Source organism: Dermacentor silvarum, chromosome 8 (assembly GCF_013339745.2).
Source record: "Dermacentor silvarum isolate Dsil-2018 chromosome 8, BIME_Dsil_1.4, whole genome shotgun sequence".
Lineage (NCBI taxonomy): Eukaryota > Metazoa > Arthropoda > Arachnida > Ixodida > Ixodidae > Dermacentor > Dermacentor silvarum.
The window spans coordinates 4343965-4369087 of record NC_051161.1 but is presented as its reverse complement, the minus strand read 5'-3'; the positions used below and the strand labels follow the sequence as shown (position 1 = coordinate 4369087).

The following is a 25123-nucleotide window of genomic DNA, read 5'->3' as shown; positions in this document are numbered from 1 at the left end:
AACGACTGCCCGAAGACCAAAAACTGGCTGTTCGCCGCCAATCCACTCGCTCTAGATATTCGCCGCCCAGTGAACCGCCACCACTAGAAGTAGTTGCGCGCAGCGGAGAAAGAGAGAGAATAAACTTTATTAAAATATCGTGATCAGTTGTGCCTCGAAGGTGGAGCCCTTGGTCCGGGGCCCCATAGGTAGCAGCCACCGCCTCGGCACAATCGACCAGCCATTGCTGGCCAGTCGCCGTCGCGTCGATCAGCCGCTCCTCCCAGGCGGTGAGGGTGGGGTTTGGAACGAGAAGGACGTGGGAAATGTCTTGGCAAAGTCAGACCATATGCAGTAGGGTGGGGCGGTCACCGCAGTGCGGGCATTGAGCTGGACCACGGGAGGGGTAGAGGTAGGAATAGAAAATGGGCGTCGGGAAAGTATTCGTCTGTAGTTGTCGCCAACAGACAGCCTGTCGGCGAGTAAGGGAAGGATGAGGTGGGGGGTAGTGTTGCCGAGTTAGTCGTATCTCAGCAAGTTGGGATGTGTACGAGAAAGGTTGCGGTCGGATGATGGCAGAGCGATCCCCAGCGGCTCGGTGTGAGAGTTCTCGGGCCAGCGCATGAGCGCGCTCATTACCGGGGATCGCTGCGTGCCCAGGCACCCAGACCAACAGAAAAGTATGCGAGGTGGATGATAGGAAGGACTCCAGTATGGACGTGGTAGTAGGATGTAAAGTGTTGAAAAGAAAACGCCGACAAGCTGCCTGGGAGTCTGTGAGAATATGATTTGGGGTAGAAGGAGGGAGAGAAGAGGTGGAAAGGATTGCCCTGGCAATCGCGCGTTCTTCCAGGAGGGAGACGTCGGTTAATGTACGTTCCGAGGCTGCGAATACGGTCATGAGATCAGAGTCCACTACTACCGTGACTCCCTCGCGTTCATCCGCTGGGCTGGCATCAGTGAAGAGCACACGAACAGCGCTGCAGCCCACGGGATATTCGTGCCGCACGTAACGCGACTGATGATCCCGGCGGGCAGTATGGCGAGTAGAGTGCATATGGCGGGGAATAGGAGATACCGTGAGCTTGGCACGCGCTGCTGGGGAAAGGCCCGTCAATGCAAGGACACTAGGGCTGGGTGGGTAACCAAGTGAACTAAGAAGATTCCGTCCCTGAGGTGTAGAATTCAAGCGCGTCAGCTGGGCGGCCTGGAGGGCTTCTATGAGTTCCTCTAAAGTGTTAGTCACTCCAGGTTAAGGGTAGCCGTGTGTATAGGAAGGCCAAGTGCAAGTTTCTGCGCTTTCTGTAGTAGAGTAGACATACGTGCGCGTTCAGTGCAAGTTAGGTTGTGATAAGGTAGGTGGTATAGTAGGCGTGAGTGTATCAAAGCCTGTACAAGGTGTAAGGCATCAGCCTCTTTGAAGCCATGTCGGCGGTTAGACACCCGCCGAAGCATATGCATGATTTGGTTACATTGGGTGGTAAGTTGGCGAAGGGTATGTGTTGCTTTGGCGTTGGCTTGTAAAGTGAAACCAAGCACCTTTATGGACGATTTACGTGGAACAGGTTTCGCATCTAATGTGATGTTAAGAGACAAGTCTTTCTGTCCGCGAGCGTGTTTTGTGACGAGTAGCTCAGACTTGGCAGGGGAACATGTGAGAACTCCACACCGGACGTATTGCTCTATGGTGGTAGCTGCTTCCTGCAACTGGGTTTCAATGTATCCGAGACAGCCTGTCGTAACCCAGACAGTGATGTCTGCGTAAAGAGCATGACGAACATCCAAGATCTGATCGAAGAGGGGAGGGAGACCTCGCATGGCAAGGTTGAATAGGAGCGGTGATAGCACGGAGCCTTGCAGAGTGCCGCGGTTTGAGACAGGTTCAGTAGGGGAGCGGAGATCACCGATGACAAGGCTGGCAGATCGGTCACGAAGAAAGTTTCGGACATAGTTATACACCTTCGCGCCGCAGCCAGTAGCTCCTACCTGGTTCAAGAATCAAATCGTGGGAGAGGTTATCGAACGCCGCCTTGAGGTCTATGGCTAACACGGCGCGGTATTGTGCAGAACTTGGTAAGTCTATGACATCGTGTTTCAGGCAGAGAATTATGTCCTGTGTTGATATGCCACCACGATAACCATAAAGGGTGTCGGGAAGCGCGCAGGTGTCAGAAAGAAATTTATGCAAGCGGAGCTGCACAATTTTCTCGAGCACTTTGCCAAGGCACGAGGTGAGAGAAATCGGGCGCATGTTCTCTAAGGAGAGGGGTTTTCCTGGCTTGGGGATGTGGCCTCTTTCCACTCTTTTGGTAAGGTACCGGATTCCCATACCTCATTCAAGTAAGTCGTAAGTTGATTGGTGTCAGAATCAGAGAGGTTATAAAGTAACGAATACCGGATTCGGTCGGGACCAGGGGATGTGTTACGGCGAATGTCGGTGAGCACTGCGCGAAGCTCAGTGACAGTTATAGGCGCGTTAAGATAAGCCAGTGTGTTGGGAGGACCCGTGTAGTCCGCGTAGCGTGGCGCGTCTGGTGGTGGGAGATAACGCCGTCGTAACTGTGCAAGGCATTCGGTGTCTGGAATGTTAGTTGTGTGGAGAAGTTTTCTAATGCTTCTGGATTTCTCCGATTTTGCTTGGCCGGGCTCTATTAGATGGCGTAGCAGAGACCAGGTACACGCAGTACTGAGATTGCCATAAAGTTTATCACAAAGTGAGTGCCAGTTATGGCTGGTAAGGCTCTCAGTGTAACGAACAGCCTCAGCAGAGAGCTGTGCGATGCGCAGCCTCAGCTTCCTGTTATGACGCTGGCGGTGCCACCGTTTGGTTAAGCTACGGCGCGCGTCCCATAAGTGGATGAGGTGGGCATCTATGTCTGGTGCATCAGGCGTTGTGGTGAGGATGCGCGTGTGAACATCTGGCCGGTTCTGCAGTGTCTGCACCTAATCGGTAAGCGTGTCGGTTGCAGACGTGGTGCCAGAGGCTGCGCGGAAGGCAGGCTAGTCTGTTAGTCGGATCTGGCGTGCCTCCCCCACAAAGTCTTTTGTATTAATTCGGGTAGCAATGATTGAGTGATCACTACCTAAATACTCGTCGAAGTTGTGCCAGGTGCAGGAATGACGACCATGATAAAGGGTAAGATCTGGGCATGTGTCCCGAGAAACGCTTGTGCCAAGATGAGTTGGTACCGATGGGTCAGTAAGTAGCGTGAGGTTGTGCTGCTGGATCAAAGTGTGGAGCTTGCGGCCTTTGGGTGTGTCATGAGGATATCCCCAAGTGGTATGAGGGGCGTTGAAATCACCCGCGATAAGTGTAGCTCTACCCTTACACTGCTATACTTGAAACAATTTGTCGAAACGCGCATGGCGTTCTTTGGGGCGGCTATAGACATTAAGTAGGCGGAGAGGTTGTGTGTTGCGCTTGCGGGTGCTGCTGGAAAGAAGCTCAAGCAGGACATGTGGAATGTCTTGGTTATCCAATGTAAAGTCGACCACCGCATGCACCCGCCTCACTAGCGTGGCCACCAGGTGGTCCCGATTGGGATCTTTATGTGCAGCATATGCTACATATCCAGGTAGACTAGGAAGGGTGCGAGGTTCCTGAAGAAATATGACGTCTGGTGGAGAAATGTGTGTTTGAAGATACTGTATGAGGCTTCCACGCTTCTTTCTGAAGCTACGGTAGTTCCACTGCCACACCATGAGTTCCGAACAGGTGCTTGGTGTGGCAGGTACTTGCGCGTTACATTTCGCCATCACTGTGACTTGGGCTAACTTGACGGGATGACGTTGAGCTGCATCCCGCTAAAGTAAGGCGGCGCGCCCTTTTTCGGTCGGCGTGCTACAAATTCGGCTACAGTGTCTGTCAATTTGGCAATGGCGATTTCAAGGCGTGCAAGTCGATCCTCCGTAGAGGCCGGATGCACAGTCTGTTCGAGTAATGTGGTGAGAGTGTCAAGGTGCTGCTCAAGCCGGGTGACGCGAGACGCTAAGCTAGGCATAGGATCAGTGTCAGTAGGCTCTGTTATACCCATGGGGGCTGGCTGTGAAGTCGGAGTTGCAGGGGTGGGGTTAGGTGGCTGGGAAGTCGGAGTTACAGGGGTGGGGTTAGGCAAAGATGATGGTGTTGGGGGGTTAGGTGGAGTAGCTACCGTATTTACACGATTGTAAGTCGACTCGAATGTAGGTCGACCCCCCCCAAAATTGCATGTCTCAAAAAAAAAAAAATTGTGAGGGGGGGGGGGGGGGGAGAAAAACCACGCGGGTGAATTTCACACAAGGGAAATTTATTGATGGGGTTGCTAAGACTACTCATCGTCACTAGAGTTGACCTCACTGGTACTGCTGCAGTCATAGCTGCTGCGGTCCCAAAGCACGTCATCAAAAGTGAGTCCACACTTCGCGAACGACCGCACCACGACATCGCGCGGTACAGCCCCCCACGCAGAGAGGACCCACCCGCACACAGTAGCCAGAGAGGACAAATTTTCTCGCGCTGAAGCCGCCACTGCCGCACCACACGTTCACTGACTACAGACTTGCGTCCCGCTGCGCAGTTGTTAGTTTCCTCAACATGGAGGATAGCAGCCCGTTTGAACGCTGCTGAGAACGAGCGCCGAAAGTTCTTGGCACTCATGACAGGCATGACGATTCAGCACAACAGCAGAAGTGACAGATGCGAGCGGCTGTCGAAAACAATTGTCTCTCAAAGAAAAGCTCTTCCGCCAGCTACCAATACCCCCCAAACGGCGGCTCTTCCGCCATCTACCAATACCCCCTAAACGGCAGCTCTTCCATGATCGATGCTCCCACAAGAGCCGTGCGCTCGTGGTGCGCGCAATCAAAATGTATGCAATACAGTAAATTATTACGCTACGCTTCTACCGTAACCATAAAAACGTAGGTGCAAAGTTGTAACGACGCCGTAGAGCCCCTGATTTCTCGTTTCTCTTGCCGTTACTAGCGGTACACGGTTTGGTTTCGATTCTAAGTCGACCCCCCAACATTGGATTGCCAAATTTGAAAAAATCGGTCGACCTACAATCGTGTAAATACGGTAGATGTTGTGAATACGCAGGGGATGAAAGAGGGGTGGTTGAAGCGGCCGACCAACTTACTCGAGGCGGAGGCACTGTGGTCTCCGACAGGAGCCTCGGATCCGCAGTTCTCGGAGGGTTGGCACTGGAAGGTGGAGGTCGCGACTTGCTGCGCAACTTGTGGCTTCTCTTAGTTCTGGATTTGGATCGCCGGCGAGATGAGTCAGGAGTCCTGCTTCCTGAGCGGCTGGGCGAACGGCGCTGAGGTGTGTTGGATCTGGAAGCGGCCACGTCTGGTGTAAACTGTGGTGGTGGTGGGCGCGGTGCACGCCGGAGTCGGGTAGCTTGATAAGCAGCTTTGTTTGCTGCCTGTATACTTGGGCAGGCCGGATCTGTAGCAGGGTGAGCGCCGTTGCAGTTGGCGCAGTTCGGGGCACATGGGTGAGGGGCATTGCGCACAGGCATAGCGACAGCGCAGATGGGGCAGCGAAGATGCTATGGCGTCGGGCAAACGTCAGCCCTGTGGCCGAGTTTAAGGCAGATTGTGCATTGTTGCGCACGGGGATAGTGCGGCTTACACCGGTATATTGCCCTGTAATAGAGCACGGTGTATGGTATTCTAGTGCCATGAAAAGTTATCAGAGCTGTTTCCGTCTTTCCCATCATCCGGGCAGACAATATCATGAAACCCGGGGCGTCCAGGTTGGCCATTAATTCTGCCGAGATCGTGTGGGCTTCGATTCCATGTACAACTCCACGGCAGGAATTGTCTGGGGGTGCCAGATAGATGGAGACTTCGTGGGAGGTGCCTTGAATGGTGAGAGGAGTGAGCTGGGCCAGTTTTTCGGCTACAGAGTTCCGTCTGGACACAAAGACAGATAGGTTCTTGTGTTCCTGTATTTCGACTTGCGTTTATTTTCGGCTACAGAGTTCCGTGTGGACACAAAGACAGCCAGGTTCTTGTGTTCCTGTATTTCGACTTGCGTTTCCTTGTATTCGTTGTCGGTGAGGGAAGCAGCAGCACTCACCGCAAACATGAGTTGGGCCGGTCGCAGGGTGGTCAGGACAAAGCCTCCTTGCGGTCGCAAGATGACCTTGTGGCCCTGAAGCCGGGAAGTGAAGCTAGTGGTGGCTGTAGGCTTGTTGAACGGCGTCTTCTTCCGCCGATTCACAAGCGTCCAACCTTCAGAATTAGGCTTAGACGCCATGGAGGAAAGCGTTGAAGAAAGTCACAATGCGTTGAACGTGGGAGTGATGAACGCTGCACAGACGCGGGGCCGCCGGGGCTGCAGTGGCCAGGCGTCGGAGACGAACACGGCCTCCGCCGCCTTGCCACGGCCTTTCGCCTCCAATGCTTCGTCGAGGGACCCAGGAAGGAGAGATGCAAACTTGGCGAAAATGGCCAGGAGTCAGTCGGAAGGCTCAAGTATTAGACATCCCCGTAGTCCAGGCGATGAGAGCAAGCGACTGGTGGTACTCACATTACAAAGAATGCAGAGGTCACGGTGTTAGGAGTGAAAGCCGGCAGAGCGTGAAGAAGATGCGTCCGGCACTCACGAACCCCGGCAGCGTTCCTCCGCGCAGCGGAGAGCATGAACGAATCGGAACATAGTGCAGAGGTTGGCTTCAGTCAGTCGCCCGTTGGCGAGAGTTTTGGTTGTTAACACTTAGCTACTGTTGTGCTAGTTCCTAACTTTGCCTCAAACGCTTGTTTCCAGCACTGTTTCTCCTCCTTGTTCTGCCTCAATGTTCTGCTGAATAATATGTGGCCACTCCTTTTGTTTACACAATGTAGTTAGAGGCTTTGCTTCCCAATAATGCTCTGCCAATGCATACCTGCACCGTACGTACAGCCGTGCTTTGGAGTGACGCTTCATTGACATTTGAATGGTGTAGATCACTAGCACATCCGAGAAAAACGAGACCTGAAGCATAGCGTAGGTGCGGCATGTGTGCGGCTCGCTACTTTAAGAGACAGAAGAGAGCCTTCTCGCAAGCAATGTACGGGACCCTCCATTTCAAAGCGCCTTTTGTATACCCTTTGCCCAGCTCTCGCGATGCAGCGGAACGACAATAGTCAAAATCGGTGCCACCTGTGTGGAGCCTCACGGAGTGGCTAAACCTCTTCCACATGGCGACAATAATGGCCCGATGCCAGGGGTGACCATCAGGTGATGTGTGCCCGGTTTGCGGGAATCTTTTTCTCTGGAGAAATCTGTTGTCTACAGACCTACACCATGTTTGTAAACAGTGGTAGGCACCGTCGATATATTTTAGCCCCTAGCAACGTCGCCTAGGCTCTGCCCACTTTCGCCGCCCCGCTTGCATGCGAGGATGGCGCTTTTTTTTCAATGGGATGGGGGCGGAGGGTGCTAAAACCACAATTTCATTATGAAGCAAACGGTAGTGGGGGCGCCGGACTAATTTTGACTACGTGAGGTTCTTTAAAGTGCACCCAGGGAAATGTTCTTGCATTTCGCCCCCATTGGAATACAGCTCAACGAAACGGTAGGCCTAGCTCGTTGACCGCCGCAGTGACAACCGACAGCGCTTGCGATCTGGCCTGCAGCACATCATAGTGTGTTTATGTTCAACAACACGATTAACGTGGGCTTAAATGAATTGGTGCGAATAGCAAACAGTGTCTTTGATGCGATTAGCAAACGAAACGTAGTATACTTGCAAGCCAGCCGTGCTGCCTCGCTGAGACGGCCGGTGCTTGGGTTTCTGTCCGCTAGACAAAATGCTGTCGGATCGTTGGTCCCGATCGCGCCAGTGGTTTAGTAGAGGGCGCTGCTGTACGAAACGCGCAAATTCGCGATACTTTTTCTATTAGGAACTATTTCACGTTAAAAACAAGCTGTAGCCGATTTCTACGTCGCCGTGCGTGGCGACAGAAGCGATCGCCTCGGTGATGGGACCCGCGAGGTACCGGCCTGACGGCGACGCCGGCTGTGTAGGACCGTGCAGTCTGACCTGTAAGCCGCGGCCGTCTGATTGCTCCAACTCTGCATTAACCCTGAACATGTTATTTTGCGCTTGAAATTTAATTGACACGTTTAGGCACGTTTATGACATCCATACTTAACGCAGCTGTGACTGTGCAGCCTGCGCATGTGAATGTGTGATATGATATCTACACTGCAAGTGGTGCAATTCTTTGAGATGAAAATAAATTTGAATGTGACATGCTTTGTGGGGCATCTGCTCGCTTGACCTACGTTCAAGGCTAATCCTAATCTAGCTTTCCCCACAGCGCGGCAAGAAATTGTAATGACGTGCTAATAACGGTCCCAAGATCATAGGGTTGCTCATGCACGCCATTTAAAATAAAAGAGAAGCTTGACGGTTGCGAAATGTTTTGCAATGGATGATCTGGTATGAGAATCCAACTTTCGCTTTTTACCGCGGTGGCCCATTGCTTGCGACTATTTTCATCAACAGGAAACCTATGAAAACTTGAGCCTCTTGTGTATTTCGATGCAACTCAGCACGTCGACATACTGCATTTCCTTCGTTCTAAGATCATAGAATAAAGACCTCACACATGGAACCACACACAACCACCCGCGAAACCCAGCGGCTGCTGTGGTAGGCGCGACACGGGCAGCGGCTCGGCGGCGGAGTGCCCACCATGCAAAACTAAATTCCAACGACAGCGCCACCGCATTTTCGTGACGTAGCACCGTGGTGTAGGTCTATAACTGTTGCAGTGACGACTATGGCCGCAATCGATGCCTCGCTCCGTCTCGCTTCTTTTTTCTTTAAAAGCAGCAACTTCTTTTTCAGCAGGAGAGGATGGTTTCGACGGACGATTGCTATGTCCGTCGTCACATAAATAGCTTTCAATGCTACCTCGTTTGCAGGTCAGGCTCGAAGGCGGAAGCAGACGGGAGAAAAAGTCAATTGCGTGCGAGCAAAGCGAGCCACAAACAAACACAGAGTCACAGACGAGGGATAGCATCGGTTAAATACTGGCGCTTCGCGCTGGATTTTTCGTCACATGAAATTTGTCGGCGAAATTTCACTCCGCTCCTGGCCTTAATACGACCTACAGTCGCCGACCGTTTATCCGGACGCTGAAAATTCGGACAGGCTCGTTTATTCGGACACCTTCGCGGCACCGCCATTCGTCCCTTTAGTAATGTATAACCACGACCGATAGTTTGGATACCCTACAGCGCGCCGTTCGATTTTTTGGACTCCGGCGGCCTGGTCAGATGCAACGTCGAACGCCACGATACAGTCACGACAAGCTGGCCGCAACATTTACATTTTGCTAGGTTGCCAGCACTGAAAGGGCGCGCTTGCTATGGTTGGATTGCTAGTGTCTAAATCCACGCAGCACCTACAAGTTACAGTTGCCGATCTCGAAGGCTATACTTTTGTTGGCTGCACTTATTGGTTGTCGTGTTTCGGATTTAGCCTGTCGAGTATCCAATGACTGTATACCGCGGCCAAACAGCAGGCCAGGCCAAGCCAAGCCAGTGTGCTTGGAAGTCGGTGCTCGGCTTTTGCGTTGTCAGTTTTTACTTGACCTAGGCCTTGTCTACAACTACCCCCCCCCCTTCAAGTCTCGCTCTTTTTCTTTGTGCGTTAGGCCTGATTTGCTTGTTCGATCTCGTCCAGTCGTCGCGTAGTGCGAAATGGCTCCGACGCCTCCCGTGCCATCTGCGCCAACGAGACGCGGCAATTACAAGACTCTGACGATGGTGAAGAAAGCAGCCATTATTCGTCAGGTGAAAAGCGGCCAACCTCAATGCGAAGTTGCTCGGGAGTTCTTCATTTCGAAGCAAACCGTCTCCGACTACTTGAAGAACAAGGGGAAGATCCTGGAAAAAGTGTCTGCGGGGAAGCAGAAAAATTTCCGTGATGGCAGCCTTCCTAAGCTGGAAGAGGCCTTGAACATGTGGCTGAGCGCCACTGTAGCTAAGTGGATACCCATGTCTGGCGATCTGCTCAGACAAAAAGCAGAGACGCTGGCCCTGCGCATGGATATTACTGGATTCAAATTCAGCGAAGGCTGGCTGCGGAATTTCAAAAAAAGGTACGACCTGGCATTCAAACGAATGTGTGGCGAAAGTGGGGCTGTCGACCTAACCTTTGTGTCGAACTACCGCGCAGACAAGCTGTGTGCATTGCTGCGCCAGTACTCTCCAGACGTCTTCAACTGCGATGAGACAGGCCTTTTTTATAAGATGTTGCCTGACAAGACGCTTGCTTTGTCGGGGGAGCCCTGCCACGGGGGAAAGCATAGTAAGGAGCGTCTGACAGTTGTCGTGGGAGGCAGCATGTCAGGAACGGAGAAGCTTCCGCTCCTCGTTATAGGAAAGTCGAAACATCCTAGATGTTTCGACTTTCCTATAACGAGGAGCGGAAGCTTCTCCGTTCCTGACATGCTGCCTCCCACGACAACAGTTGGATTCTCATACCAGATCATCCATTGCGCGCAAAACATTTCGCAACCGTCAAGCTTCTCTTTTATTTTAAATGGCGTGCATGAGCAAACCTATGATCTTAGGACCGTTATTAGCACGTCATTACTATTTCTTGCCGCGCTGTGGGGAAAGCTAGATTAGGATTAGCCTTGAACGTAGGTCAAGCGAGCAGATGCCCCACAAAGCATGTCACATTCAAATTTATTTTCATCTCAAAGAATTGCACCACTTGCAGTGTAGATATCATATCACACATTCACATACGCAGGCTGCACAGTCACAGCTGCGTTAAGTATGGATGTCATAAGGGGTCAACACGCTGCTTGTCTGGTACGAGGCAAACTCAAAGGCCTGGATCACCCAGGCTCTTTTCGAGAAGTACATCCGGAAGCTTGACCGAAAATACGAGCTTCAAAACCGCAAGGCGCTCATGTTCGTCGACAACTGCGGTGCCCATGGGCACATAACCAACCTGAAGGCGATTGATCTAGAGTTTTTGCCGCCAAATACAACACGTGTGTTGTAGCCCATGGACCAGGGCGTGATTAAAAACTTCAAGGTTCACTACCGGTCGCACCTTTTAAATCGCGTGCTCTTGAGTGTGGACCGCGGCAAGAACTACGTTGTGGATGTGCTGTCGGCTATCGGCATCCTGTCTGATGCCTGGAAGGCAGTGACGGTGGACACAATCCGCAACTGCTTTCACCATGCAGGATTTGTCCTTGATGATGAGGACAGTGCCACAGGCCACGACCCCGTGGCTGAGCTGCCGCCTGACACGAATGTTATCGACGACCTCCGTGCCAGTGGGGTCGATATCCCCGCTGTTACGTTTGAACAGCTTGCTAACTTTGACAGTGCCGTCCTGCCCTGTGCCGAGTTAGATGATGAGGAGATCGTCCGTCAGGTTCTGGAGCCACCGCAAGTGGACAGCGACTCCGATGATGACGCACCGCCCACACCACAGCCATCGAGTGCGGACTTGGCGCAGGCCTTGACGACGCTCTTCTCTGTCTATAGCGATAGCCAGACACTGTCAGAAATACAGGCTGACCTGATCGCGCGTAGTAAGGACCATAAAGTTACTTTTTTCTGGCGAATCCTTTTTTTCGGACTCTCGATTATTCGGATTTTTTGGCGGTTCCCGTCGAGTCCGAATAAACAGTCGGCGACTGTATACATATAATTTGAATGGTGCGCCGCCAAGCGTAGTCGTAAACCACCACTGGAAGCTTTCACGGCAAAACAGCAGGTGGCATAACCGTCGTAGTTCTGGCACGGTGGTCAAAAAGAATAGCCACATTGCCGTCAACACCATCATTTTGTGTAGAGCAGTCCTGCGTGCTGGTGGTAGTGGTAGTGCTGTTGCATTGTTGTGGCTGCTCTTTACATCGGTTCTCTTAAGCGTGCACCAAAGCTGCGAGATGTCCTCGCGGGGAAACTACTGCACAATGACTGGAGGAGAAAGTAGAGATTCTGCGAGTAGACGGAGGGAAGACCAGCAAGCTTGAAATCGCAAAGAAACACTGCATACTGCGGAGCATGTTGTCTACCTACATCCGCAACAGAAAGAGCATCGAAGATTCCTACAAAGCCGAAGATATTGTCAACAGTCTAAAAAGGCTATGCACAGCTAAGTACCCTGAACTTGAAAGCACTGCAATTATGCAGGTCAAAGAAGTGAGAAGCCCGAACTTCGCTTTGAGCGGACCCCTAATCATGACAAAGGCGGGCAATTTTGCCCAGTGCTTAGACATTCAAGACTTGGTCACCTCTGAGGGCTGGTTCCATCACTTTAGGGAAAGGCATAACCTCATCCAATCAGAGTCCGAGCGAGCCTGACCAAGTAAAATTTTGGCAAGTCCGAGTGAGGCGTTAAAGGGCCCTCACCAGGTTTGGCCATTTTAAACAGACAAGCGCAGTGTATACAATGCATGCCGATGATTGTGTCTGCAAAGTATTACCCCGCTGCACCCAGCAAAAACGGTTGAAATTCCTAACCAAACTCGACTCTGGACAGTCGAGATCAGACCACACATGCCCCGACGTAATTCGCATTCCTGAAACGCGACACGCTACTTCCGAGAATCATTCAAGCTTACAGCATTATTTGTTTGATCTGCTGCTTCACTAGAAAGCTTAAAGTTTTAAAAAATAACGCCTACAAACCGATTGTCTGTGAGGCTTTTACTCCATGCTGTAGCAAGAGGGCTGTATATTCATGTCGTCTGCTTGTTCCCATTTCATGCAGTCACGTGCGTGAAAAACGAAACTATCTGTTATTTTCTACTGGGCTCCAGCGCACGACCGTGCTCTTTGGTCCGCTGGCGTCTGCCTCAGTGCTCATGTGACACTGACTTAAACCAGGTGCTCTGTGCACAGCACGCAAACGAGACAAACGCAACAGCCCATTAGCGAGACTGTTACCAGAAAAGCATTGCGCAGCAAAACCACATGAAAAACTAAATAAATAAATAAATAAATAAATAAATAAAAAGATGGCGGGGCCCGTGACGTATGCATCACGCAATGCTCCGGCTCCAGTATGGGAGAACGAAAGGAAGGAATTTTGCTTGCAAAGGCTAGACGGTGGCAAGTGGAGAAAGTGCCCATGTTGGTGGTGAATCTCACCTCAAATCACGGGTTCGTGGCACTTCAAACATTACTATTTCTGCTATTAATGAACAGATTTGAAAAATTCTTGCAGTAAAACGCTCCCTCAAGAGCACCTAACATCTTCCAGCGTATACCCAAAATTTGTTGGTTGGCCTGGTGGCGGGCCCTTTAAAAGAAACACCTAGGGCTTGGTGAAATAACATTGTTCGCGGGTAGCATTCACTGCTGTGAAATTCTCAGCCAAGTTTTGCTGTTGTACACGTTGCAGGGAGCTCGCAAGCGGAGCGCGAAGTCACCTTTCTCACAAATGTAATGAAGCACATTCCTATACGTAGCTGCTATTGGTCACTGCGGTCGGCGACACCGTGGCCGCCGCAAGGTGCCGCCACGAGTCCACTGGCCAAGCCCAGTGCGGCTCGCTGAGGACGTTTGGCTTAGATTTAGAGGCACCAAAATCGGAAATCGTGGTGTCTACGGTAACATCCAAAATTAAATCTGAACAGTGACATTTCGAAGGCAGAGCGTTGTGGCCCCACCCCACTCCGCCCCGTAGCCTTCACAGCACAAGGCATTAAAGAAGGAACAGGAGCACAGCGGAGGCTGTGTTTGATTGCCAATCACACCGCTTATGCAGAACGCATTGAAATATATTATGCGGCAAAGAATTTCTGAAATAGCCTATTTTCACTCCTAATGCCTTTCTCCACTTCGATAAAAAGTGGTTCAGGGCACCTTTTAAGCAAAAAATTAATTTTTTGAGCGTGCCTGAGTGAGTTTCGAATATTTTGCCAACCTCTAGACACTTTCGAAAAAAAAAAAAAAAAGGGCCATCGCTAAAATTGTGGCGAAGGCCACATCGTCGTGGAGTTCAGGTGCACCCTGGCACCTCTGTGCAGGCAATCGGCTATTCTGTTGTCCCCATGCCTCTCTCTTTGCACTCAGAACGGTTGTCAGGGTGGCCTTTTCCACAGACTGCATTGTGGCGCAACTGGCAGAGCGAGCGGGAAGGAGACCTTTCTGGGGACAGAAGTATGTGTGTACACATTTTTCGTCTTGTCCACCAACCCCTTTGTTTGAACTTGGGCTCATCTGCGGTGCCTTGGACCTATGGCATGCGCGTAGCTGGTGTTGCTCCTTTACGAACGCTAAGCTGGAGAACAGCGCCTAGTGCTCGTGTATGGTCGTATTATGCCGAGCCACCCTTATTCGAAGCCCAAGCCAAATAAAAATTGCTCAAGCTCTCACGAGTGGGCCCACTGGTCATTGCAAGAGTACGCGACACAGCCGCAGGGAGCCATGCTCCCGCAGCGAAGTGCTAGCGGCGGCCTTTTTTATATTTCTTGCAGAAGGCCCTTTGATTCCTGCCACAGAGCCCCTTAGATTGCCACCCCGCCCCAGGACCGGGGCCGGAGTCTCCTGCACCTGTGCAGTGCTGGGGGTCGCCAGAGGCGGCAAATAAACTAGAGTTTTAGAATAGGGGCCCCAAAGAGTCTTGCGAGTGTTGGTGTTGGGGCATGCAGGAGAGAAGAGTTTTAGAATACGGCTTTGCGTTTGCGAATAGCGTCTTGCACTTGCAGCAGTACTATGGTGTCTAAGAAAAACTATTCTAAATATTAAAATAAACATGATCATTTTATGATAAGAGTAATTTTGACTTTTGTGTTTTTGCATTTAGTTACAATTTAAAGGTATTGCAGCTATTAGCAGCAAGCGATTTGTTGCGCATAATTTTGTGTAACCAACTTTCCGTGCCTTCATCAACCAAGCTAGAGAGAGACGCACGGCGGCGGCGACGAGTACTGTCGCGTCCTCATGTGCTCCGCGAATTTTCCTGCTTTTTGGTGGAAAATTGTGTGTGCGACTGGTTCCCACGATCATCACGGATCTGTGAAGTGGTCCCGTATCGACTGAAACTACCCACAGCCGTGAGTGACCGGAACTTATTGTTTTACAAGCTCAAACGTGCTTTCGTTTCGTGCGAGCTCGCTAAAACCAAAGCCGCCACGTAGGCGGCCGCAGGAACGCCAGAGTGTGCGGCGAACGCGCGCTCGATGGCTCTTGAAAATCAAGCCCCCGACGTAACCGCGCGTCCCGGACCCTCACGGATGACGGACACGCGACGCCAAGACTTTGATAATATGGATTTTCAAGACTCCGCTGCTCAAAATCTCCCGGCACCAAGAGGACCCAGCGATGAGAACGCCGGTACAGGGAGCCAAAGTCAAACAGATGGGGGCTGGCAGACGGTCCTCACACTTCGGCAGAAAAAAGCCATTGCGAAAGAGAAGAAGACCAAACCACCGGAATATTCGGGGACCTTGAAGCACCAAGAAGCATCCGCTGGTCAAGCAACCGGAAAATCTAAACGCAAACCAGCCTACAGGCGGTTACCCCCACTCCCGAAAGACGACTTCAAGATAGTGGTGCGACCGCATCAGGGGCTACCGGTCAAGAACCTGACTAGTCCACTACTGGCGGACGCCGTGATTGTTGCATGCGGCGGGCAAATATCAGGTGAGCAATTTTTGCTCAGAATCAAGCCAGGCTCCAACATCTTTATCGTGTCCACGCCGCACCAGACAGTCGCGGACTATGTTAGACGCACTACAACGCTAAGCATCAACGGCCGGCCTCACTTGGTCAACGCCTATGTAGCGACAAGTGAAGGGACAACCAAGGGTGTCATTCATGGCTTGGACCCGCACACGACGCCTGAAGCACTAAAAGCAAACCTGCGCATTCGCACGCAAGGGGTCGAAATTCTCCAAGCACGCATGTTCCGTAACACTAAAACGGCCGTTATCACCTTTTTGGACGAATAACGCCGCGGTACGTTTACTACAACGGCGGAGAACTTGCTTGCTACCCTTACAAGGTCACCACTCAGGTGTGTAAAGTGTGTCACCAAATGGGTCACCGATCGGACGTCTGTCCCCAGCCAGACACTCCAGTGTGTCATACATGTGGACAACAGGACCCTGTAGACGGACACGAGTGCGCTCCCAAATGTGCAGCCTGTGGCGAGGGTCACATGACAGGAGACCGAAGTTGCAAAAAACGTCTCAAGCCCCAAAGCAACAGACGTCCGAGGGCTGGCGTTCCCCGGACTACCCGGAAGGACCCCTCAACGAAGCCACCTCAACGCCAACGTTGGTTAAGTTCCGACGATGAAGAATCCGCATCGGATCCCTTCCCAGAGCTACCAGGGACTCGCCGTCGATCTAGATCGCGGACACCAAAGAACTCTAATGAAAAAAATAGCCCAACTCATTCACAATCACCCAAGACGCCTAAATCTAGGGCTCCCGGCACTGCGACCAAGCAAGCGCCACAAGATAACACGGTAAGCTGGGCACGAGTCGTTTCTCCTACTGCTCCTGTAACAGAAAATCCCGCATATCAAAAAATCATTAACGAAAACAAGCTTCTCCGCGAGAGCCTGGCAGAAATCAAACGAGAGTTGGCCTCCCTCAAAGCTAGCAGCTGCACTGAACCGAACAAAACAGCACATACTAAAGAAGCAGGCTCGCCTGTGAAGGTTATAACGACGCCTAATACCATGGAGGGCACACTCCAACAAGTAGTGCAACAACTACAAACTATGCAGAATTTTCAGCAGCAGATGTACGCAGAATTACAAAGCCTAAAAACTTACGTCGATGAATCTGTAGCCAGTGTAAGGACTGCGGTTCGTAAGCGAGCCAGCACCAGCCCGGGTGCTCACTCTAGCCGCCGTCCGAAACCCATACCGTCCTCGGATAGCGAGAGCACTATTCATGGCGAGTAAAACGCGAGCACACCACGAATATCTCGAAGTCTGGCAATGGAACTGCCGCACCTTCCACAAAAGGGCGGCTGCTCTACAGCAATACATTAACACTGCGCCAGTCAAACCTGATGTCATTTGTTTACAAGAGATCGGTAGCAAGCCGGTCAAATTAACTGGCTACTACACGATATCCCACCCAGATTACCCTAAGGTTGCGACGATGGTGCTCAAGGACATAGCAACCAGTATAGATTATCTGGCGACTAGCAGCATCAACCACCAAATCGTAACAATACTACCGCAGAAGCACAGCAAAGCAAGAACCATAATCACGAATGTGTATAGCCCACCTAAAGAAAAAAGGGCTGATTTTGAGGCACTCATTCGGTATGTCAAGGCTCACTCCAGCACCCAGGATCGACTACTGCTTCTTGGGGACTTCAATGCCCCTCACACCAGCTGGGGTTACCGAACAGACACCCCCAAAGGCCGGGAGCTCGAGCAAGCCGTCGAAGCATATGACCTCCAACTCATCATTCTCCCTCAAAACCCAACGAGATTAGGTAACAGCGTCAGCGCAGACACCTTTCCAGATCTTACATTTACAAACAATGTCGACGAGGTATTCTGGACCAACCTAGAAGAAAATCTAGGCAGTGACCATTTCATTCTCAGCGTGTCGGTAGGCTCTCCCAAAATTCGACGAGCCTGTGGGCATGTGGTGATCACGGATTGGGTAAATTATCGCAAAGTCCCCATGCCACAGATATTACCCGAGAACGCTGAAGACTGGGCAACGCACATACGAGACGCTTATAAAGCAACATCTAAGCGGATAGCGCTCACAGCGGAAACGCCGGTAGTTGACAGCCATCTGCTGCATATGTGGGAAGGCAGAAGGGGGCTAACCAAGCGATGGAAAAAACAGCGACTTAATCGCAAACTGCGCCATAGAATCGCCGAAATCTCCGAGCGGGCAAACGCTTACGCACAGCAGTTAGAGGCAGCGAGTTGGGCGAGTTTTTGCGACTCACTTAGCAAAACGCTACACACCTCCAAGACATGGGCAATACTTCGCAGCATAATGGAACCAGGAAAAACCAAAACGGCCACGAACCGCACCCTTCAAAAACTTGCCGGAGAATTTCCGGGAACAGAACAGGCCCTCCTCACTAAGCTCAAAGATAAGTACGTAGGAGAGGTAACCACTCCCCCATGCATCCTGCCATACAAAGGGCAAGAAAACGCAGTGCTCGACGCACCGATAACTAAAGCAGAACTCTTTGCGGCAACGCAAGCTGCGAAGAGAAATACTGCTCCAGGACCGGATCAACTCACAAATGCTATGATCCGGAACCTGAGTGACGAACACCTAGAACAGCTTACTCGATATTTTAATGAACAGGTATGGGAGAGGGGCGTGGTTCCACAACAGTGGAAGGAGGCCAAAATTGTGCTTATTCCCAAAGCAGGAAAACCTCATGATCTACAAAATCTCAGGCCGATATCACTAACCTCCTGTCTTGGAAAATTATTTGAGAAGGTGATTCACACGCGTCTCACGTCTTACATTGAAGACCGCAGCCTCTTTCCCACAAACATATTCGGCTTTCGCCAACATTTGTCAACTCAGGATGTTTTCCTGCTACTTCGGGAAGAAGTCCTTTGCAACACCACGGTTGGTACAGAACATCTCGTCCTCGCTCTTGATTTGAAAAGTGCATTCGACACTATGTCACATGAACTAATCTTATCTGAGCTGAATGACATCGGTTGTGGAGAAAGAGTCTATGACTACGTCCGCTCTTTCCTGACCTCTCGCATCGCGACAATAGGTATCGGCACTACACGCTCAGACTCTTTTCCCATGCCCAATAGAGGTACACCACAAGGGGCGATACTCTCGCCCCTTCTTTTCAACATCGGCATGAGACGCTTAGCCAAAAAACTCGACGTCATACCCGGGCTCGGGTACGCGTTATATGCGGACGACATTACACTATGGGCCACCAGCGGCTCTTTAGGACAAAAAGAACAAATCCTGCAAGAAGCAGCGACCGCTGTTGAAACCTTCGTTCGCAGCAGCGGAATGAGCTGCACTCCCGATAAATCAGAATATATCAGGATCCGAGGTCGAGGCCGTCAAACTCAAGAGCCGGTAAACCTCTTTATAGGAGACAGCCAGGTAAGGGAGGTCCAGAAAATGCGAGTCCTCGGACTGTGGCTGCAAAGCAACAAACGAGTGGACCACACCATTAAAACTCTTAGAACTACGGTGAAACAGATCTCCCGCATGATTCGTAGAGTAACTTATCACCGAAAAGGTTTCAAGGAAACTGAGACGATCCGGCTCGTTCAGGCTTTTGTGCTAAGTCGTATCACATATAGTCTCCCTTTCCAGTACCCCACGAAAACTGAACTAAATGCCCTAGATGCGTTGATCAGAACGTCGTACAAAGCGGCTCTCGGCCTACCACAGGGAACCTCCACTGAACGCCTGGTGGCCCTAGGAATACATAACTACGAGGAGCTATGCGCAGGCGGTGCTTATGTCTCAACGGGAGAGGCTTAGCTTAACCTCCACTGGCAGAGCATTACTCTGCCACGTTGGTTACCCCGCTTGTCCACAGTACGCGGGAGAAGAACTGGAATCTCTACCTAAAATTCTTCGTGAAAAGATCACAGTAGCTCCAATCCCCAAAAACATGAGTCCGAAATACCACCGGGGTCGTAGAAGTGCACGAGCACGCAAGTTAATGCAGCAATTCGGTAGAAATCCGGATACGGCCTACACAGATGTCGCTCGATGCAATACTTATAAGTACGCCCTCGCAGTAGTAGGAGCGGCCGCAGATCAAGGGCTTCCGACTTGCGCCACGGCTCGAATCGCATGTGCGAATACCGCAGAAGCTTCAGCCATCGCGCTAGCTATAAAAACAAAGGACACTCTGGGAAAATCGTCGATAATTCTTACAGATTCCCAAGTCGCATGTAGATTATTCCTCACCGGGAGGATACCACATAGCACCACTCACCTATTAGGATCCAACCTAACGCAGAACCACATGATCATCTGGTGCCCGGGTCACATAGGACTCGATGGCAATGAGAGAGCGGACGGCGCAGCTCGTGCTTTTTTCAACCGAGCGGCTGACCACTCTTCAGAAAAACCCTTCTTACCGCGAGACATCCTTGAGTACCAACGGCGCGAGCGACGAAAGTACAGTCCACCACACCCTGATCTATCCGGGCGGGACTCTTACGACTGGCGCCGAATACAGACGCACACATATCCAAATCTTTATTTGAAACATGCCGTTCACCCCACATTCTACAGCGCTCACTGTCCGTGGTGCGGAGGCCAGCCAACTCTAGTCCACATTACGTGGGATTGCCAGAACAGGCCACCCAAAATTAATACACCGCAAATAGCCGGCAAACTTTCCGGAAAGGAGCAGTGGGAGACTTGGCTCGCCAGCGAGGATCGGGAGATGCAACTAGCTCTCCTCGACCAGGCACGGCGGACCGCTCAAGCCAGTGGAGCCCTGGACTAGGGGCTCCACCCACCCGCTCCCTACACCTGTTATTTTTAATAAACGTTTTGATATATATAACCAAGCTAATCCACGTTAGGCCTAGTTTGTAAGGAAACGTTGGAAGCAGGCGAGCGCAAAGCATTCAGTGCTTTGCGAACTTAGCTTTAGATTTTGCCTTCACCTTTGTGAGGAGGGTCAGGCATTTCAAGACCCTATGGAGCCGGTGGCATTTCGAGAAGTGAGCGCAATCGCTGCCGAAAGTGCTTAGTTAATTTGGTGTTTCTTTTTCAAGGATCATACTAGCTTATAGGGCATAAATTCAAGGACTTTCAAGGCTCTATGTGTGGATTTTCAAGGACCACATTGTGTGTTAGAGTTAGGCGAATAACCACATCCAGTGTGTTACAATATGCAAACTTTTATTTCCTAAAGAAAATTAACCAACAAACGCTCACTTAGTCTTTACATAACCTCATGTTGCTTCTGAATTTTTACGTCAATGTCTAAAATTTCTTGCTGCTTGCTCTTGGCAGTCTTTCTTAGGCTGTTTGACTTCACGATGCAAGTTAGGTGATTCCATTACTGCAAACACACTTATTCCCGTCAAGCGTTCTTACTTTCTCAATTAGTAAATTTAATGCCCTTCATAAATTTTCTACTATATACATGCCATGAATATGTTTACGTGCCCTTTGATTTACCAAGATGTAAATCGTGCCACTCTTCGCACCACGCACTTAATAAACCTGGTTGATTCACTATAATACTATTTTCTCAGAATACTGTCACTGCTCTTTAATATTCCACCAACAAAAAGCAGACAGGAGACATGATACTAATAAAGAAATTTAGAGGACGCTTAAGCTTCACCTTTACGTGTGGAACGCGGCAGCATTCAAAGACCCCCGACTGTTTGTCAGACTCCCCCCCCCCCCCCCCAACTGCAGCTTTCTTTTTTCTGCACCTTCGCCTCGGCTCGCCGCTGCCGAGGAGGCGAGCGCCATCTCGATTGTGGTTTTGGTGAGCGCCATCTGGATCGCAAATGTTGGCGCTGGGAAATCGTCAGAAACAGGATGGTATCAACAAGGTTCAATTGTATTGGGGAGTCCGAGTGATAATTAGGCAAAAAAATACATTTTGGGAGCGAGTTTTGTCTATTTTGCCGACCTATAGTTGTGACATCATCCCACAGTAAGCAGGACATTGCAACGTTTTAACACTAGCTCGGTTGCCTTCAATGCTGCCACTCATTGTGGGGGCCAATGTAGCAGCATAGTGGACAACCAAGCGAGTGTCAAAACGTCGCCCTGCTTTCGTGTGACCACATTTTGTGTCACAACATCACACCGCAGTAGGATCCAAACCGACTTGATGCGAGCAGCGAGAGTATTGGCAGGTCACTCAAAGGGTGCTGCTTTCCTAGTGACATTTACGTCCATGGGGAATGGTTAGTGTCACATCAACTTTGGCACATTTTAATTTTATGTGGGAACTAGAGCATACGAATGGAAACGGAGGATCACTAGCGGAGTGATGGCGAATGTTGTCAATATGTCTGGAAACATGACGCTACCACAGCAGACCAGTGGCACCCATGCATTTCGGACAGACTGAGCAGGCGCAGGACGCTATGCTGAAACACATGGCCAAATATTGGGAGAAATAAAAAGGCCAAAATTCGTGATTGGCTTAGTGTAACCAGCTATACAACAGTGCACCTACAGATTCGGTTTCAACACAATTATGTGTTAGCAGGTCGTACAGAAAAGGAGGGCACTTTTTTCAAGCAGGCATGTGTTGGCACAGCATTTCACTTATGCCACAGTTTGACACATCACGTCTACCACTGTACTACATACAAATCCTACAATATTTCAGTCTGCAGTCTTCTAATCGCACATAAATTGACACCATACAGTGGTGCACTGCTCTTCAGTTGGCTCGACGTACATTTCTTCAGCAATAGACACTCAATGAAAACGAGAACAGAAAACACCGATTCCAAGTGCACTGACAATAATCCTTGAAGTACACAAAAAGGAGGTGGTTCGTTTACATCTGACATATTATAGAACTGGCATCTCATGCAGCAAAACCATTACCAGAATGCTTGTCTTACACAATAGTGCATAAGTCAAATTCTTAAGTCATCTTTTTGTTGCAAAACAGCTGTCAATGATCCTCGATATTTCAAAGATCATTCGCAAGCTCCCCTTGTCTCAATGGCCACTGAAAGTGAATTTGGTGCACCAGCTGATGCTCCAAATTCGACAGCCACTGAAGGTGTATGCGTAACAGGGGTATTAAAGAGAGAGGAATACTACAATGTGCTAGTAAATTGGATCCAAGCAATTTAAAGAAGGCCACTCTTGCTGCAAGAGGAGGCTTGGCAAGTCGGAAGATATGCAGGTACAAAGATGTGTGGCAATGCTACCTTCACGTGGCTGTGCCAGCCCTTTTCAGTGTCAGACTGCCTGCTCGAGTCTGGTTGCTTTTTCAGCCAAGGCATTTTAAAGGAATGAAGGACCAAAGCAGACGAGCTTCGTGAAATGCCCTCAATAAAAGAAAAATACATGTACCAGTGCCAAGGTTTAATCCCGTGATACAAGCCCGAAGGCACACATTTATGTGGCTCCGTTCGAAAGGACTTGCCTGCGAGCTTGGTGGAAAGCACGTGGTCATACTCCTCCCGTATCTGGCTCTCCCGCTCCTTCATCATCCGCTCGCAAATGAGCCCCACCTGGCGGAAGGTAAACAGAGGCTGGTCTCGACGGACGGGAGATAAGAGGCCGCTTGTGGGCTGGGATTCAGGGTCGGTTCCCTGGAAGCAGAGCTGCTTGCGCCGTTGCAGCCGTCGCATCTCCTCGCGGATATTGGCTGCTATCTCCTCTGCAGCGAGCAGAAAAACAGGGAAGGCAGTGAAGCTGGGCAGGACGCGACAACCAGCATCTACTAAGAACACTTTCAACGATGGTTTGGTCTACCGTCAGTCGCTCGAGTGAGGAAAGTTACGAATAGGCAATTAAAGGAGTCTTTTCACGTCCTTCACTGCCAGGGTTGGCGTATACAGTAAGCTGCGCAAGCAGTACAAGCTTCACAAAGTAACCGGGCGACGGACAACAAGATTGGGCTGCCAAGACTCCGATCATCATCGCGCAAAGAATACAGCCAATAGCGGACTTTTGTAAAACGTAAGGTTTTTGTCAGACACTACATGGCAAGCTGTAGTTTAAAGTCGCCGCACACTGCTTTGAACCAGCAAACTGAGCAAGACATTTGCTGCTAGGACTCGTTTCAATGAACTTTTCTGCAACGTTCTAGAACGCTCTTCGGCGCTGCGTTGCAAATCCTCTTTAAGGTCCACCGGCAACTTTATCTAGTCACATGCAGCTGCCCGACACTGTTGTAATTGCTGCTGTTTATCCTGGTAATAAATGCGCACAGAACAGCCCATATTGTATGTATCGGCTAACTGCTAAAGTTCAAACAATGCCGCCTGTTCGTTCATGTACGAGGGGCAGTACTAACACACACGAATAAATTCGATACTTGATGAATCGGAAATCAAGGATGATGTGCGGCAGATGAGTATACAAAAATTGAAAGCACACACACGTGATTTCCCGAACTGCAGATCGCTAAATTAAAGGGACTGTACCTGAAGTCAACTTCGGTGGCACGTCTCCGAACGGCGAGGGATTGATTTGGTGCGCCCTTGTTGGAGGCGCTGGTGGGGAGACTGACAGAGGCATGCATCTCCGTCTTTTCGGCGATCTGCCGTTCGGACTGTGCAGGGGATCCCAGTCGTGTGTTCGCTTTAATGTCGCACAAGCCATCCCGCAGTAGTAAGCCTAACTTCAGCGGACTCCCTTCTTCTATGCCTGCGTGCTTGTGATGAGACTTCTAAACTGAAAAGAAAAAAAATCACGGTGGCATACGTTATTGATGATAGCGGCGATTACGCTGCAACATTCAATAAATCGCGCTAGGACAACGGCAAGATAGCAATCTAAACAAACGCCACTTACCCGTTCAAGCCGCCTCTTGACTCCCAAGATGGCCACCGGACAACAGCGGCTGTTTTTAGTTTTTTGTCCGCTGCGATTGGCTACGTTTAAAGGAATCACCAGGGCTACCGAAGCAAAGAACCATTAGAACAGTGTTTTTCTTTTCTTTTCTTCTTTTTTTTTTATTTCTTTTTGCGTTCAGCATAAGCTTAGTCAACAGGCTTAGTACAATTGAGTAAAATGCAGCCAATCACAACAAGAAACAAAAAAAAAGAAAAAAAAGTAAAAAATGCTTTAAGAAAAAAGACAAAGAAAGGCTACACGTGTGTTTGTGAAGAGCTGCAGGAACGTCATCGTTCAAATCATGGTTCAAATAAATGATGCTGCGTGTTGTGCTACACAGTTTGAGCACAGAACACCCATACAAAATTACAGAAGGGAAACTGTACCTTCCACAGTCCAACAAAAATAAGCGTAGCGATGGCGTTGTGAACTACACCATATAACTGAGAGATGGTGCCACAGAACACCCATAAACATTTAGAGAAGAAAAACTGTATCTTCTACAGTGCAACGAAAATAAGCGTACCGGCATAGAGGTTCTCAGTATAACATGTTTCTCATTATAACACCATATCGTGAGAAACTCCATGCGTAGCAATGCTAGTGGTGGCGTTCTGAACTAAAGTATGCGACCGAGAGATGGCGCTGGCAAAATCAAAAAGGGAACAAAAGACGTAAA

The 25123-nt window shown here is 50.2% G+C and overlaps 1 protein-coding gene across 1 annotated transcript in view; it reads right to left on the bottom strand.

The window, feature by feature from the left end:
* LOC119460530 (akirin-2) overlaps nt 1–24557 on the bottom strand; it is a 45788-nt gene extending 21231 nt beyond the window's left edge. The window contains exons 1-3 of the mRNA XM_037721451.2: nt 24403–24557; nt 24033–24282; nt 23027–23263 (exon numbers count right to left, since the gene is read on the bottom strand). Coding sequence (XP_037577379.1) covers nt 23027–23263; nt 24033–24210 — 415 coding nt within the window. The 5' untranslated portion in view covers nt 24211–24282; nt 24403–24557. The remainder of the gene's footprint in view (nt 1–23026; nt 23264–24032; nt 24283–24402) is intronic.
* Nucleotides 24558–25123: the final 566 nt, after the last annotated feature.